Source organism: Solanum stenotomum, unplaced genomic scaffold (assembly GCF_019186545.1).
Source record: "Solanum stenotomum isolate F172 unplaced genomic scaffold, ASM1918654v1 scaffold30406, whole genome shotgun sequence".
NCBI lineage: Eukaryota > Viridiplantae > Streptophyta > Magnoliopsida > Solanales > Solanaceae > Solanum > Solanum stenotomum.
Genome location: NW_026030956.1, coordinates 554,631 through 570,232, shown reverse-complemented (window position 1 = coordinate 570,232; position 15,602 = coordinate 554,631). Strand labels below are relative to the sequence as shown.

At 33.5% G+C, this 15,602-nt stretch overlaps 2 protein-coding genes and 1 non-coding gene across 3 annotated transcripts; 2 read left to right on the top strand and 1 right to left on the bottom strand.

The window, feature by feature from the left end:
• Nucleotides 1-330: 330 nt before the first annotated feature.
• Nucleotides 331-401, top strand: TRNAG-CCC (transfer RNA glycine (anticodon CCC)). Its single transcript has one exon. It is a non-coding gene; the product is annotated as a tRNA-Gly (tRNA).
• A 504-nt stretch (nt 402-905) lies between these two features.
• LOC125851873 (early light-induced protein, chloroplastic) lies at nt 906-1,941 on the top strand. The gene is made up of 3 exons (XM_049531620.1): nt 906-1,163; nt 1,281-1,367; nt 1,576-1,941. The coding sequence occupies exons 1-3, from the start codon at nt 1,014-1,016 to the stop codon at nt 1,930-1,932; spliced, it is 594 nt and encodes a 197-aa protein (XP_049387577.1). The 5' UTR covers nt 906-1,013; the 3' UTR covers nt 1,933-1,941.
• A 269-nt stretch (nt 1,942-2,210) lies between these two features.
• On the bottom strand, nt 2,211-12,168 carry LOC125851839 (uncharacterized). The gene is made up of 18 exons (XM_049531578.1): nt 11,748-12,168; nt 8,913-9,152; nt 8,086-8,149; nt 7,875-8,004; nt 7,604-7,748; nt 7,031-7,270; nt 6,854-6,938; nt 5,872-5,974; nt 5,283-5,408; nt 5,100-5,213; nt 4,537-4,655; nt 4,361-4,448; nt 4,161-4,253; nt 3,981-4,070; nt 3,720-3,839; nt 3,548-3,639; nt 3,251-3,308; nt 2,211-2,566 (listed from the first exon to the last, which is right to left on the bottom strand). Exons 1-18 carry the CDS (start codon nt 11,938-11,940, stop codon nt 2,486-2,488), a joined length of 2,181 nt encoding a protein of 726 aa, XP_049387535.1. The 5' UTR covers nt 11,941-12,168; the 3' UTR covers nt 2,211-2,485.
• Between the last annotated feature and the right edge of the window lie 3,434 nt (nt 12,169-15,602).

Below are 15,602 nucleotides of genomic sequence, written 5' to 3'. Positions count from 1 at the left end.
TTCATAAAAAGCTAAGAGAAATATTGAAAACACTCTTAAAATTGAAGAAAATTTAAGAGTGTATTTCACTCATGTGGCAAGATTTGGAGTTTTTTTTTTAAGTTCAGTTAATTAGAGAGTGATTTTAAAATTGTTCATAGTTGAAGAACAAAACTAATAATTCACGTCAAATTTATGAGTATTTTCATTACTTTTGTCATCGGTTGATTAGGGAAGGTTTCTTTCATCTTCAAGGCTCTTTTGAGGTGTGAAACAACACTCCCTCTCCCCCTCTCTCTCTCTCTCCATTTCAATAATAGATAAATCCAACATGAGGAGTCAAAACACAAAGCGCATCTGGTGTAGTGGTATCATAGTACCCTCCCACGGTACTGACCGGGGTTCGATTCCCCGGATGCGCATTTGGTTTTTTTTATTGGCATTTACTTGCACGTTTGCTTGTTCAGTATTCAAAAATAAATTTTTATTTTTATTTATCATCTTAATATATCAAGAAAATATAATTATTTTTTCATTCTCAATTATTTTATAATGATCTTAGATTATAAATAATCAATTAATATAAGTATTGTGATAAAATTAGCCTACCCCCTTCATTTAATTTCCCAAATCATGCAATACACATGTTGTAGTAACTTCTAGGAAGTTATCCCTTCATTTAATTACTCAAATCATGCAATAAATAAGTTGTAGTACCTTCTAGGAGGTTCTTGACATATATGGGGTAAATTGGCAAGCCACATCATCTTGTTACTTTTTGCTAAAAGTTCAATGAATCCACGTGACTTATATGTATCTTTAGAGGCCCAAAATTGAATTACGTGGCTCCTAAAATATCCACCCCTTTTGTCTTCTCCCTTTCTTAGCACACTATAAATGCCCACTAACTATTGCCGAACGATTATATCAAAGTGAATTAATAAATTTGTTCACTATTTAACACTAGTACTTCTTAACCTTTTTTCAACTCTTGAAAAGTAAAGCATTTTCTCTTTAAGTTAAAAAAAGAAAATATGACAACTTCATTTGCCATGCAATCCATAATTTTGGGAAGTCCAGTTAAGTTGTCACAAAGTAGAAATGGCTTGAATCAGTTTGTTCCTAGCTGTTACTTGCCACGCCTTCACAGGAGTTCGCATCTTCGTGTTAAGTGTATGGCTGAGGTCCGCGCATAAATCTTAACCTCTTCTATTTCATATTTTTTTTAAAAAAGTTTTTTCAGTTCATGTGATATTTTTTATTTTTCGAGATTCAAATTATGTTAATTCGAAAAATTGCAGGAGGGTGAGAAGTTAGACAAATCTTCAACCCCTTTGACTGATTCTGCTGCTACAGTTCCCAAGCCAACACCTGCTCCTTTTGTTAAGGTTGGTAGTACTATCTTTTTTTTGAAAAGTTCACTTAGCTTACTTCAAGCATATTTTTCAGGTTGATTTTAGATTTCCAATTTTTCTTGAAAAGTCTAGAAGGGCATTTTTCGACCATAACATTGATGGCAAGTTTTTTTTAAAAAAATAAACTAGTACCTTGGAGACATTTTTTAATTCTTTTTACTCGTGTTGTTTTATGTAACAGCCAAAACCAAGCACCAATTTCTCCGATATATTCTCATTCAGTGGCCCGGCACCTGAGAGGATCAACGGTAGGCTAGCCATGATTGGATTTGTAGCAGCCATTGGTGTGGAGCTAGCCAACGGTGCAGATTTATCTGCACAGTTATCAAACGGTGGATTATTATGGTTCTTGGGGTCAAGTGCATTGCTAACTTTGGCTTCACTAATCCCATTGTTCCAAGGAGTTACTGTTGAGTCTAAATCTGAGGGGATTATGAGTGCTGATGCTGAGATTTGGAATGGCAGATTTGCTATGTTGGGATTAGTTGCTTTAGCTTTTACTGAATATGTTAAAGGAGCTGGCCTTTTCCAAGTCTAAGTATATAAAATGAATAATAATAATAATAATATAAAGTTTATATTATTACTTTTAAATACTTATTTGTTGGTCTCTTATTTGTGTTTAGGAGTGTTATGAATACATACATACACTGATCACTAACAAAGTATCAATGACAATTTCAAATGCTAAACCAAGTGATGGAATGATCGAAGTACCATCGTGTATCATATCATCCAAAATGTTCGACAAATGCAAAAGGGTAAAAATATACCGGCTACAGTGTACTATTGACAACCACCAACTTGTATAGTATCACTTCATGTTGAACACTTGCCCAAAAGGGTAAGCAGATTAGCATAGTTGCTTCTTCAAAATTGATATAATGGGAGTTATTTTACCTAGTAGAACTATATTAAAAGCCTAAACTTGACCAATACCTTTATTTATTACACTGGTGATATTTCAATTCACTCAGCTGTAAGTAAAAATCCTCTACTCTTAAGTTATGAACAGAAAAGAATGACAAGAATACATATCTATAGATACATGTATGTATATACACAGCGTAGTCTTCTGGGATGATAATCCGTCAAACTGGCACCTCTATCTTTAGCTCATTTCCTTTCATGTCACCTTTCTGAGGCTTTCCAGCCTCCTCGCCAATATTATCCTGTTTCAGACACGGAACGATTCAGTGAATGATTACTCAAAAACCATGATAATCAGAAAACTACTTACCAGTAAAAGCATTTAAAACACTTCAACCCTTCTAAAACACACACATCATGCTCGACACTAATGTCAAGTAAATTTAAGTTGAAACTGAAGAGAGACCAAACAAATTATTTTGAAATGCAATGCCGAACAAACTCCCAAGATGACATAGAAGGAGGATCCTGAAGAAACATAAAATTTTAATCTTTTTTTTTATGAAGTAAATGGACGTAGAATTTTAATTTTACGGGGGATCATATATGTGATATTCCACAAAGACAAGCTTGTGTCATCTTTTGTGGACATAATATTAACCATGCTCGCTGACATTTTTTAAGAGCAGGAAAGCATATAAAAGATGGCTTTGGACATGTAAATAACAACCACAAACAGAGAGAGCAAGAGAGAGAGAGCGACGCACTTGTAAATACAAAAGAGAAGGCAATAAACAGAGAAAGCCAGTGTACATAAATCCAGGCTCAACAAACCACATTAATTCAGTCAACAACAAACCACCGTACTATGGAAAATCTTCTAACATGGTCAAGAAAATATCCTGACATCCATCTAAATCCCCCAGCCCAACCATAGACCATACATAAGATGGGTTGAATCAAGTACAGTAAGCAGGCATACTTACTTGGAGAGGAAGGTCAGCCGGGAAAAGATGTATGCTGCCAGGAGAAAAGTTGAGACCACTGCAGAAAATAAAGAAAACAAATGAATTACGAATTGGGAAAATCTACATCACAACCACAAATGAAATAGGTATAAGAGGATAAATCCACTTGTGCTGTATATGATTCAATCAATAAATGGTAGATTACATGTTTCAAAACAAAACATTGAGAAAGACAAAGATATAAACTTGGAAAAGCACATGGAATTAAAGGATACTCTAACAAAGAGCATGTGTTTTACGATAAAAACCACCAACCTCCGAGACAACACCAGCTGCCACACATATGGAATGAAGAACTCCTCAGGATGACTCTCTTGTTCATATGTGAAACGCAATTGGGTAAACATCTGGTGTCAACAAATATGATAATCAGATACAATCAAGTCATCATAAGTTGGCATAACTATTAAATGAATTAGCATTCTACCTTTAGTCCGTCAACCCTCCAAGATCGGCAATTAACAATAATCACTTGCAGTACTTTCTCTACAGACCATTCCCCATCCATCTTCTGGGCATCCATGCGACTGTTGAAGAAGTCCAAAACCTTGAAATAACATCACAAAATCATAATGCCTTCCAGACTACACTACTGAACTGTTTTCAGTTAGTAGAAAGTAAGTCCTACTTTCAAGGAACCCCTTTTCAAAAACATAGGAACTGCAAACACACAAAAGAATAAGCATACCATAAATATGTTGTCAAGCAGTTCATTGAATCGTGGATGACTTTTGAATGGCTGAAAAACTTCCTGCCTGTGCATAATTGCATAAACAACCTGCCAGTTTTGGAATGCAATTAATAAAAGCTGCAACAAGCAACTTATCCTCATGAACAAACAACTATAGATGATCGAAAGTGCTGATACCTCAGGATTCCGCGGCAAGGAATAGGTCAGAATAGCATTTAATATCTCAAGAACAATTCTTAAGAAGTCGGTATAAATATGCAGCTCAGCTGCCTGCAAAAATATTTGAAGAACTTTAATGCTATCACGTACCAATTATGCTAGATGAGAGCAATTAATAAAGAAAGTGGAAATGATGCTAAAGGCCAAGTGTGAAGTACCATGTCTTCTTGGAGACTATTTTCTTCCTTTGATTCACCATTGGGCACATGCATCTTATCATTTTTCATCTCTGCCAATTTGTTGTACCTACATTATAGAACAAGATCAAAATAACAATCAATCAACCAAATTTTTTTTATAACTCACTGGTAAACACAAGGAACAAGAAACTTACTTGCGTGCAAGCATGTCAAATAGGCTCACTAAACGTTGTGATGCATAACCACTTAGGCGATGTACATGAGGTGCCATATTAGCTAAAGTTGCAAGGCAATTTGTATGAAGGTAAACATCCTGTTAAATGCATCAGAAAACACATGCTTGAAGTCGGCTTTCATGGTTTGATCAACTTCATCATGAAACACACCAACAAATTACCAATAAAAGAGAAACTTTATTGGTAAAGAGGACGAACTTTAATTATGCACCCCATGCTCAAACAGAAGTCAAGGATCCATTTCATGAAGTTGTATTGCTCTACCCAAATTGCTCATTACAGCAATTCAAGTAGATGTATCAGTAGATCACTAAAAATACTGCCTCATGACAGTATATTCTGATGAGGATATATGTAACAGTTAAGAGTGTAAAATTTATGTATGGTGGAACTGCCAGAAATATCAAGAAGCAATTTACCTTCCCACCCAAGAAGAGATAAAAGAGATAAGGAATAGTAGAGAGATAGAACATGAAATAAAGAAAGTGCAATAATAAACCAACAGACATTTCATATCATACCCGCAACTTAGAGAGGTTGTATTTCACCGTCCTCGTCAAAATTATGACCATAAGAGAACCAAGAGAGGTCTGATGAAGAACGCGTTCTTGGTACCATGGAACACTGGGCAACACCTGCAGAAAGATGTAGAATTTAGATAGTCCAGGCTTACATGTAAAAAAGGCGGAGAGATCTTTATTTACCAGTTTATGAATGCTGGCGTTGAATGAGGAATCTTGGCTAAGTATAAGAAGGATAATCAGCACCATATATATCTGATTGGATGTCCTCCTAGGTGCATTATACAGTGTTTCGAGCAAAGGCATCAACTGTTGATTTATTCAAACAGACAGTAAGATTCTAAATTCTAACTGAAGGGGCAAAAAATTATATTCAACAACGCAAGAACAGTTGGAAAGTGAGATTCTAAAAAAGGAAGTAGGAAACTGGATAAGAAAAACGTGGAAAAAATTCAGTATCTGCTAATGGATAACCAAGTATCTGCTCTTCATCAAAACAAAAAAACAACCATCTGTTAATAGATAACCAAGGATCATAGTCCACATTATTATCAAGACCTCAATTCCATAAATACATCAACTTGCTGCGCAAGCAGTTGCAAGAGATCAAACTACGCCTAGCTACACTTTTATTGCTTGATACTCTCCTTATCCATCATGTACACTCTAGAATCTTGATTTCCTTACACAGTGATTGGTGGGAGTGATATTCACAAGCAACTGTCATTATTCAGTCAGAAATAAAAATATAACATAAGCCATCATATTTTACCAGTGTATCCAGATCAGTCCGCACCAACACATACTCAAGAAAATCTGAATTCCCATGAACGAGTGAATAAAGCAGAAGTGCAGAAGTCTCATCAGCCAAGCACCTGAAAACATAGTTGCAAGCCCACTCACTCATTATCAGAGCCAAATGATGTATGTGAACAATTGTATCATCAAATATACAAATAAACATATTTTATGCCATCAGATCATTACATAGAAGTAGGCAATGCATGTTTAACACACAAAAATTTGCAACGAAGAGGGCTGATCATTTTAGTAGAACCTACCTTCTGTGAAGAGGATCCAGAAGACAGAAATCTTCTTTTTGCATTGCAAGATTACTGCACAGCTTTAGGACATAGTTTTTGACATTTTGGGTTTAAAGAAGGCTACACCAAGAGCCATATTGGAGCTTCTACAAGGCTGGCAAAGAAGAGTCTGAAGGGTATACATTCAAGAGTTTGGAATGAAATACCAGTAAAAATTTGGTGGATCATATGAAAAGAGAGCAACTCACGAATTTTTTAAGACAGAGGACAATCTAGTCTTATGTTCAATTGTATTTCTTAACTTTAGCTTTTGGACCAGCATGGCAGATTTATATGATTGTCACAATGTAGAGTCATGATCAACTTATTAGTTCTCTACATAATCTGTGAGAACTATTTTTATGCTACTCAATTGTTCATACCAGCATACCATTTATGCTGAGAAGTTTATAAAATTTCACCTTACTTATCAGGAAAAAAGAAGATCATAATATGGAAGTAGTATTAAGGGTATTTCACTATGAACAGACCAAACGGATTGACTAAAAGCCAAATAATAAAATATCTTCTCTGCCACGGGGATGTAGAAGGTCACAAATAAACTCCTTGTGCATAGCCAATTTTCATATTAAAATAGGAGCTACTATCGTACAGTGTAAGCAACTTTTAGTTGTCACCTTGGATCAACAAGTGAGATAGATTAACACTTACATGCCAAGGGTATCAAAAAGAGAAGCAAAGGGTAATCTCACAACCGGACCACCAGGTGCATTTCCCTCAACATCAACACGATCAACTGCTTGAGAGAACACAAAGAAGCTTAGAATCATGAACAAAATTCATGAAGTAGCCAAAGGGATACCAGAACGGAAAAAGAATCGTTCTAACATTCAATATCCCGAGCATTCTCAAGGGCCTTGCAGTAAGGATTCTCAAAGAATGATTCTTCCTTTGGTAGTGAATCTGGACTGCTGTAGTCAATTTTATCTTTGAAATGGTCCATGCCAAGACTCTTGCGGTAATGAACAAGGATGAGTAAAATATTAAGACTGTTGTCTGCCAATGGGCTTCTGGAAGCTTCATTGCTTGAACTTGCAAAGAAATTCAATGGCAGCAGCACGAGATTTGCTGCAAGTCAATGGAAAAGGCAGAAGCTTCAATGAGAATGATAGGACAGCACAGTGACTAAACAAAAGGCCTAATAACTGAATCAATTGGGGATGGAAGGATTCAACAATGACTACGTAATGCTGCATACATGAACAAAAGAACAAGAATAATTTTATACAATGGATATTTTGGGGATGTGGCTATAAATAGCCAAATAGGAACCAAACTTGTGCTAAGCAAATAAATATAAAGATCATACAAAATGCAGATAGGAATGGATGTGGGTAAAAGGGAGGAAGGAGATGAGCTACACACTAGAGAAAGGGGGGTTAATAAATCACTTCATCCTACCCGCAACAGAGCCAACTCTCTGTAAAACTCCAGGACGATATCCTTCAGAAAATATATAATACGATGAAGCCTTCAGAGGGAAACGCGGCCGCGTGATGTAGTTAACAAGCAGCTTACATATAGCCAGATTGACCAAAGAAGTTGGCTGAAGAAAAAAATTATATTCAGAAGTGGCTCATGACTTGCCAAGGAATTTGCAGCAAATACTAAAGCAAATAGATAAGATTTCAATATTTTTTAGAGATATCTACTGAGAGAAACTAATGATGACCTGAGACATTGCTGCATCAAAGAAAGGATGAATATCATCAGCTCCAAGTGATGGCCCAGAAAGAAGCTGAGTTGATAACGCAACAAGCATGAAATTAAGCAACTCATAGTGTAGAAGATATGTATCAGAGCTGTCACAAAAACCACACAGTATTAGGAAAACAACTGGCAAGCTATCAGAGAAGATATTTGTTGCACAAAGCTCAACATACCTTACATCTACCCTGCCAAGAAAATTAAGCACACTATTCACAACAAGATGCTCAATACTCTGTTCTGTAAAAGAAAATGAAAGAGGAATGGTGGTAAGAGTAAGGAAGTAAAGGACTTAAATTCCCGGACAGATCTGAACATAAAGATTAAAAAAAAAAAAAGTGATTCCCAAATGTAGGAGACTCAACCAGATCAAAATCAGCAAAGAACAGTTTATGAAAGCTACCCCCACTGAAATAAGCTCTATAAGAGACACAAGTTAGAATCTGGAAGAAATTGTTGGTCACTACTAAGGTATGGCTCAACTTCAACTACCGAAATCAGCGCTACAAGAGATATGAGTTAGAACCTTAAAGAATCATTTGGTCATCACAAAGGTATTGCTCAATTTCATCCATAAAAAAGTAACAGAAAATTTCTTAATTTACCCTAATGTAAGTCCAAAAAAAAAATTGCAGTACAATTGGAGACAACCATTCGAGTTTTTCATAAATTAGACTACACAGTACACACTGTTTTGAACAGTGAATATGATGCTTAGAAGCAAAGACACTATTATATCTACCTTATAAAATAGAAAAGGAATCCACGATTAGATCTTAGAACAATCAGCATATACATTCACTTTGTTTAAGTCATAGTGGTTGAAATACTGTAGTGATCACTTAAGTTGCTACATACTCCAATTGCCCTCCCACGCACAAAAGAAAAAGAAGATATATTCCGAAGAGAGAACAAAATTGTAAAATGAAAGAGGAATATAGATAAGAAAATCAGAGAAGTCTCACTAACCAAAAATGAATGAACCATGTTGTGAATGCATTACCTTTAGGGACATTACTTGGAATTTCCTCACTTTCATTCAGGGACATGTATAGATCTTCAAAGTTGTCAGTTTTAGCATTCTCAATGAGGTGCTTCAGAAAAACAGATGAGACGTAGACTGCATTGAGAGCTTTCACATAAGCTGATGAAGAAGCATCGGATGTAGAAACACACTGTTGCAAGCACCAGGACAGGTGAATTAAAATTTTGGCAAGATGCCTTGTGTAGCAGTTGTTCTGAGCTGCAAGAAACAGCAGATGGTATTAGATGATCATACCAGTGAGCTCATCATCCCACATCCACCCCCACAACAAAAGAAAAAAAAGAGATGGAATAAACGTCGAAATAAATTATTCCCACTCATGAGCAAGAATTGGTTCTAGAAAAATTAAACAGGGAAGTTATAGAAAGAAAAGACACAATAAGAGGGTCAGATAAAGAATTCATATGGTTAGTGCCAATAGCCTGCTGATAAGTCATAAAAGATGAAAGAGCGACATCTTACAACTAATAACTATATATCAGCAAGAAAATACTTACAACCCAATATGCATAGCATGAGGCGTAAAACATGAAAAGTAGAACGAGTACCATGTTTCACACTCTGCTTTACCTAATTCTTTCATGCTTACATCATTTTATCAAAAATAAATAAAAATCTAAGCTTTAAATAATGTATTATGGAAATTAATACCAACTACTAAGTTCATTATTCCTGAAAGCAGTCGTCCGCACGATAAGCAAGCACAAGAATGCAGAAAAGAGAGTACAATTTTTACTTGCACAACATTGGAAGGAAGTTAGCACTCTCCATAACTTGAGGCCCAAGTAGAATTACCTAATTTTTGCACTAGTCTTCAATAAGAAAAAGATTTATCAACTTAAATAATTAAGCAATTTGCATGAATCTGTTCAAAGTTTCCGGAGTAGAAGTTCTTCTTGTTTCAATAAATAACTCCAGGGAAAAAATTTATGTGCTCCAGAGTAACTTCACCAGGGTAACTGATCTTCAATTTTGTTTCTACTCTCTATGGGAGAACTTCTCCTACTTTGTACTCCTATCCAATGACAATTCTCATTTTTTTACCTCCCTTGTTCTATAGATTACTACGCAAGAATTCCAGATATACTTTTTCAAACAGAGAATTCCAGATATACTATCACTTTCAATGTAACAGAAATCAAATGCATTTCTAGGTAGTCCGTGCTCTAGCTACATCTGAGGCACCGCACAAGCTTGATGCAAGACCTTTTTTTGCGTTATTTTCCTAATAAAGGTGAAATTTTATTAAAAAGATGCGTTATCTAAAACATATAATTAAAAAAACAGGGGAAACTCCACAACAAGATGCAGACTAAATAGAGAACCTTTCAAAAAGGTATGGTTCTCTACAAAAAGCACCCAACCTAGGGATGCTACTTCCCAAATCTCCTCCTATTTATCTTTTGTATTTACCCCGTAGCGTCAGGTCTTTCACTCCGTGCTAGAAGTCATTGTATTCCAAACAGATCCATAACGCACACTAAAGTTTGTCTGACACCAGAGAGTAAACACTTTCTTCGGTCATCTTTGTTACTTTGAAAATAGATCAGAGTAAACATCAAAAGAACGTCTGGTTCATCCAATAAAATATTTGTCCCCTTCAAAATTTTGTGTTGATCTACTAGTAGCTTATGGAAAACCTTTATCGTTTCAAAACTTATCAGTATATGTAGATGGATATGTAAGAAGCCATATTATACTCAACATTCAAATTAAACTGCAGTGTTCCTCCAAACTCCTCCAAACTCAAACAATAATTAACCAAACTTAAAATTATTCTCTCTCCAAAACTTTCAGTTCGTTTAAATTTTACAAAGGTCGATTGGAAGATTTTGCTCTTTAATTGGAGATAATGATCCCCTTTTTGAAGGAAATTTAGATATGGAAATTACATTGCAATTTCTTCCATTTCAAACCGATACCATAATCCATTTAAAAATCTTCATCAGAGTTTTCTTTCTCCGGCTCTTGGGAAGTGCAAATGCACCAAAATTTCAGAATCGAAAGACCATTGCATTTAAAAAGTTCTAAAACATCATCTGAGGAGATCAATGGTACAGAGCATTTTTCTGTTGACATCTGACGTTGTGACCACTTCTAGTTTTAGGATTGGGAGACAACTAGGCTACTTTCCACATTAAATAGAGTATGCAGGAGCACAAGAATACTTTGAGTAGAGCTCCACAAGTGGCAAATTTGATGGCTGGCTTCAGACCTAACTGCCTAAACAACTAGTATAGACACTAAGCATTTGCCAAATCCTCAAAAAGAGTCAACTATAGATTTCGGCGAATTTAAAAAACAGTGGTGAGAATCACATGCACGTTATGATTTTTTTTTTCCTTTTCCATTTCTATTGGTGTAGGCACTTCCAACCTATGTTGGTCGGACCCTCCAAAAATGTTGCCTCACCCACGTCGGATTCTCTAATAATGCACTATTTTTGCAGGATCCAACACCTGATAAATTACCTCAACAACAGTGACGGTCAAAATTCACTCACTCAATTTCACCAATTTACATACAATGCGTATTATTTAACTATCAGACTACCACGGAAAGCTGCACAGTAACTAAACCTAACATATGAATGTTCTAGCAACTTCCATTCATCAATAGAAGTTTCTACACGACATTACAGATACTCGTTGCCGCCAACTAACAGAACCTAATATATGCGAGCTAACTTCACAATTAAACTACATCACTTTTCCTTTTCTATTCACCAACAAATCTTAATAATAAATAATCAAGGAAATAAACAACTTTAAAAGATAACAGATAGTTAGGTACCAAAGTGTAGGCAAGCTTGCTGAACACGATCCGAAGACCAATGAAGATTAAGAGGAAGCTCTAGAAGCTTCTGCCAGTAATCAGAAGCAAGAGGAAACGATTTCTCGCCAATAAATGCTCCAATTAGGTACTCCGCTGTTTCATGAGGCCTCGAACCACCGCTAAACCTCGGCGTTGACGGTACTCCCCCCATTCACACTACTCCGTCCGTCCGGCCGACACAGAAAACTAAACGGTGCAAATATATCTATACCGACTCTTCTGGAATGTTGTAGTACCTTCAGAAGTGCGAATTCACGAGATCGTAGAGAGGTTTCACTGGCATTTTGCGATGAAAAAATTGTTGGAGCTGTGGATCTGAGAGAAAGGACAGTAGCTTATGAACGAAGAGAGAGAGAGAGAAACAGAGGACTTTTCATAGCAATCTCTTTTCGTTTGGGAATGGTAAATGAGATAAAGAAAAAACTTGAAATTTTAAGTGATTTACAAAATTGCCCCTTGGAGTTTATTTAATTTGGATAATTTTTCATTCAATGAATTGGAAATATTTTTTGTCTATATTAATTGAAACTAGTTAAATGATAAAATGATTCATGAGAAAAGTCTATAAATCTTTATTCCACGAATTTAAATTATTTTCTTGATGGATTAAAAATAAGTTGTAAAATTTATATTTTTAATATTTAATTGTAATTCATTCTTCAATCTGAGTTAAGATATATTTTCAAAATTAATATGAAATATAGTGATTTTTATACTAAATTTTAAGGTAAAAAAAACGCTGACTGACATTAAATATCTGATTGCAAATACTTGCAATAAGTCATTTAGCATGAGATTTTAATTTTAATATTGATATAAATAAAAGTTAATCATGTCGACTACACAAGTTCCCATCTAGGTTTTAAGCCAAGATATGTTCCTCTTATAATTACAATAATCAATATCTTCTCATTCTCACCCTTGTCATGACCCGTCATGTTATCACGTCACTTAGTTGCCACGAGACATAAAATTGTTTATGTGAAGCCTTACATTAGAAGAAGAATAGTTCTTAGTGAAATATTCTAGAGATATACGAATAATTTTGTTGAAGACCTTAGAATTTCCTGAATTTACATGAAAAATTCTTAAATCATTTTAGTTGTGTAGAATATTTTAGAATATCAATTTATTTGTAAATATATGTAGAGACTTGCATAACAATTATTATTTGCATATTAGTGCCTAAGTTAGTAGTATAAATAGAGGACATTCATTTATAAAAATCATCAAACAAAAAAATCAATCAAAATTCCCTACAATACAATTCTTTCTAGCAATCCTCATGTGTCTAACGAGTTGTCAAATGTCGCACATGTATTTAGTGAAGGACTAAGAACGTGACACTTTGGCCCATTTGCAATTCAAATGATTTTTATTGTTCAACAATTAATCTAAACTAAATTGAACCCATCAAAACAAAAACATTATATGTTCTTCTTAGTTTAAAAACATGCATGCTTTTAGAATGTTATAATGAAAATAAAGACTTTTCTTTTTTCACTTGAACATAGTTATTTACTTATAATTTAAACATTTCTAATGAGTTATCCGTTTCAAACATTTTAATTCAAGATAAATCTTTTAATCTATTTTTATTCATCATCTAATCAATTTTATATTTTTCTTATTTTCTTAAAGTAATTAATATTTATTTCTTAAATCGATAGTAAACACGCTTTTATATCATTTTCTTTTTAAATAAAATATGCTAAGTAATTTAATACTTAATAAACTTGACTAATGACTTTCATATCAAGACTCATCTTCAACTTTAAAGTCAATAGATGAAAGTACATTTCCCTAACCTAATAATGTTATTTCAATTTTAGCACTAGATCAAAATCAGTAGTACTATAATATAATTCATAATTTTCTTTGCTTATATATGGTTCTATAAAAATGAGATTGATTTTGTGATTTTTGGCAATTTAATTAAGGGTTTTTATATAAGAAAAAAGAGAGGAGGATAGATTGGTCAATACACATAAATTGGTGGAGTTTCACTATGAGTTCTTATTTGTATTGATTTGTAGCTGGTTTTGAATTTCGTCGGCAAATGAGTCCACGTGGCAATATGTGAGCTGATTCATCATGTTCATACAAAGACATTTGATGAGATCAATGGCTGATTATAAAATTAATAAAATATTTTAAAAATATTTTAGAAATTTATTGACCTAATGGCTGATTATAAAATTAATAAAATATTTTTAAAAATATTTTAGAAATTTATTGACCTTGAAACGATGACTGATTATAAAATTAATAAAATATTTTAAAAATATTTTAGAAAGTTATTGACCTTTGAAACGTGGTAAGTCCACTTTACCATTTACATTAAGATTTTCAATATTCTCATATGAAGTAAAATAGAAGTGCAGTGTTGACTTTGCCATAATTCAGCTAAAAATTTTGTCTATATTTCGATATTAATCATACATATCAATTAATTATGATTAAATATTTTTTAAAAAAAATATATAGAATACACATATCATGTTTATTAATTAAGGTACACTTCGAATAATTTTTTATTTTTGCTAATAAGAATCTAAACGTCAAATCAATTAAATTTATATTTTAGATTATTTTTTAGTAATTTGTACTTATTCTTTCGAAATTATAGACACATCTCTATCTCGACCTGTCACCTCCAAGCCCTACTTCTCACCTTCATAATATTTTGCTAAATGACATATAAATATTTTGTTTATTTACCAAATAAAAGTAATTTAAGAACTCATTTATTTTATCGGAAAAAAAAACATTTTTACTCGTGCCAAACACACCCTTAAATGATACTCAACCTTTATCCTTTCAACAATCGGTCAAATTGAATTTGTTTCTATGAATTTCTAAACCAGCAGAAAAGGATAAAACTTTTTATTTTTAAAGTTGATTTCATTTCTATTTTTTTACATTAATATAGTAGATCAATAAGGCACAAGAATAGCTGAGTTGGGGTAAAAATTTGACCTTCATCACCTTTTTGCTTTCTTGATAATTCAAAATCATAATTTTAATTTGCTTTCTTGATAATTCAAAATCATAATTTTAAGGTTGAAAGTGCGGAATTTAAAAGGATATCAAAATGACTGAGGTCTCCTCTGATCAAACTTGTCACGCTATACTTATCTATTATAATTTACATCTCTTATATGGTTCACAAGCTATTATACAAAAATAGATTACCTAATGTGCATCCGAAGAATAACAATTGCAGATAGTCCTAAAATATAATAAAAAAGTACTAGTTCAATATATTAATATTCATTTTCATGCCAAATTTCAAAATATTAATCATTCATATAACTTATAAGATACTTTATTTTTCCACAAAAATTAGCTTGTCATCCTAGTTAAGTTTTCCGCAAGCTAACATTATAAAAACAAATATTGACGCATCTAATAAATCGTAGTGCATTTGATCTTTGCTACCAATAAAGTTTATTTTATATCAAATTAACACAAGTGAAAAATGACATTTTTTGAAATTTTGAAGCCATCTATTAAACAAGTCTCCATCTGAATGGACCATCATGTAATTTAAAAATCCTTATGGAAGGGAAAAGAAAATGAAATTGTTTCATATAATATTGTTAAGTTAATAATTAAAAAAGAGTTAATTATATTAAAATACAACTAATGTAATTATTAGTCAATTTAAATGGGACTAGTCTAGTGAAATGAATAATTTTTCTTATTATTCCTTAGCATCCAATTGAAAAAGAGAGCGTTGTCGGTGAGAAAACGATACCCAAACTCCAAAGGCCAATTACTAGTAGTTATCCATTTATATGATATTTTTAG

Bases quoted from the DNA above. Each gene is read 5' to 3' on its own strand.
- LOC125851839 (XM_049531578.1), bottom strand. From the start codon at position 11,940: ATGGGGGGAGTACCGTCAACGCCGAGGTTTAGCGGTGGTTCGAGGCCT. The intron at 8,005-8,085 runs GTATGTTGAGCT...TTTTTGTGACAG, and splicing joins CTTGGCAGGGTAGATGTAAG to CTCTGATACATATCTTCTAC. The intron at 7,271-7,603 runs GTAGGATGAAGT...ATTGACTTGCAG, and splicing joins GAGAGTTGGCTCTGTTGCGG to CAAATCTCGTGCTGCTGCCA.
- LOC125851873 (XM_049531620.1), top strand. From the start codon at position 1,014: ATGACAACTTCATTTGCCATGCAATCCATAATTTTGGGAAGTCCAGTT. The intron at 1,164-1,280 runs GTCCGCGCATAA...GAAAAATTGCAG, and splicing joins GTGTTAAGTGTATGGCTGAG to GAGGGTGAGAAGTTAGACAA. The intron at 1,368-1,575 runs GTTGGTAGTACT...TTTATGTAACAG, and splicing joins CACCTGCTCCTTTTGTTAAG to CCAAAACCAAGCACCAATTT.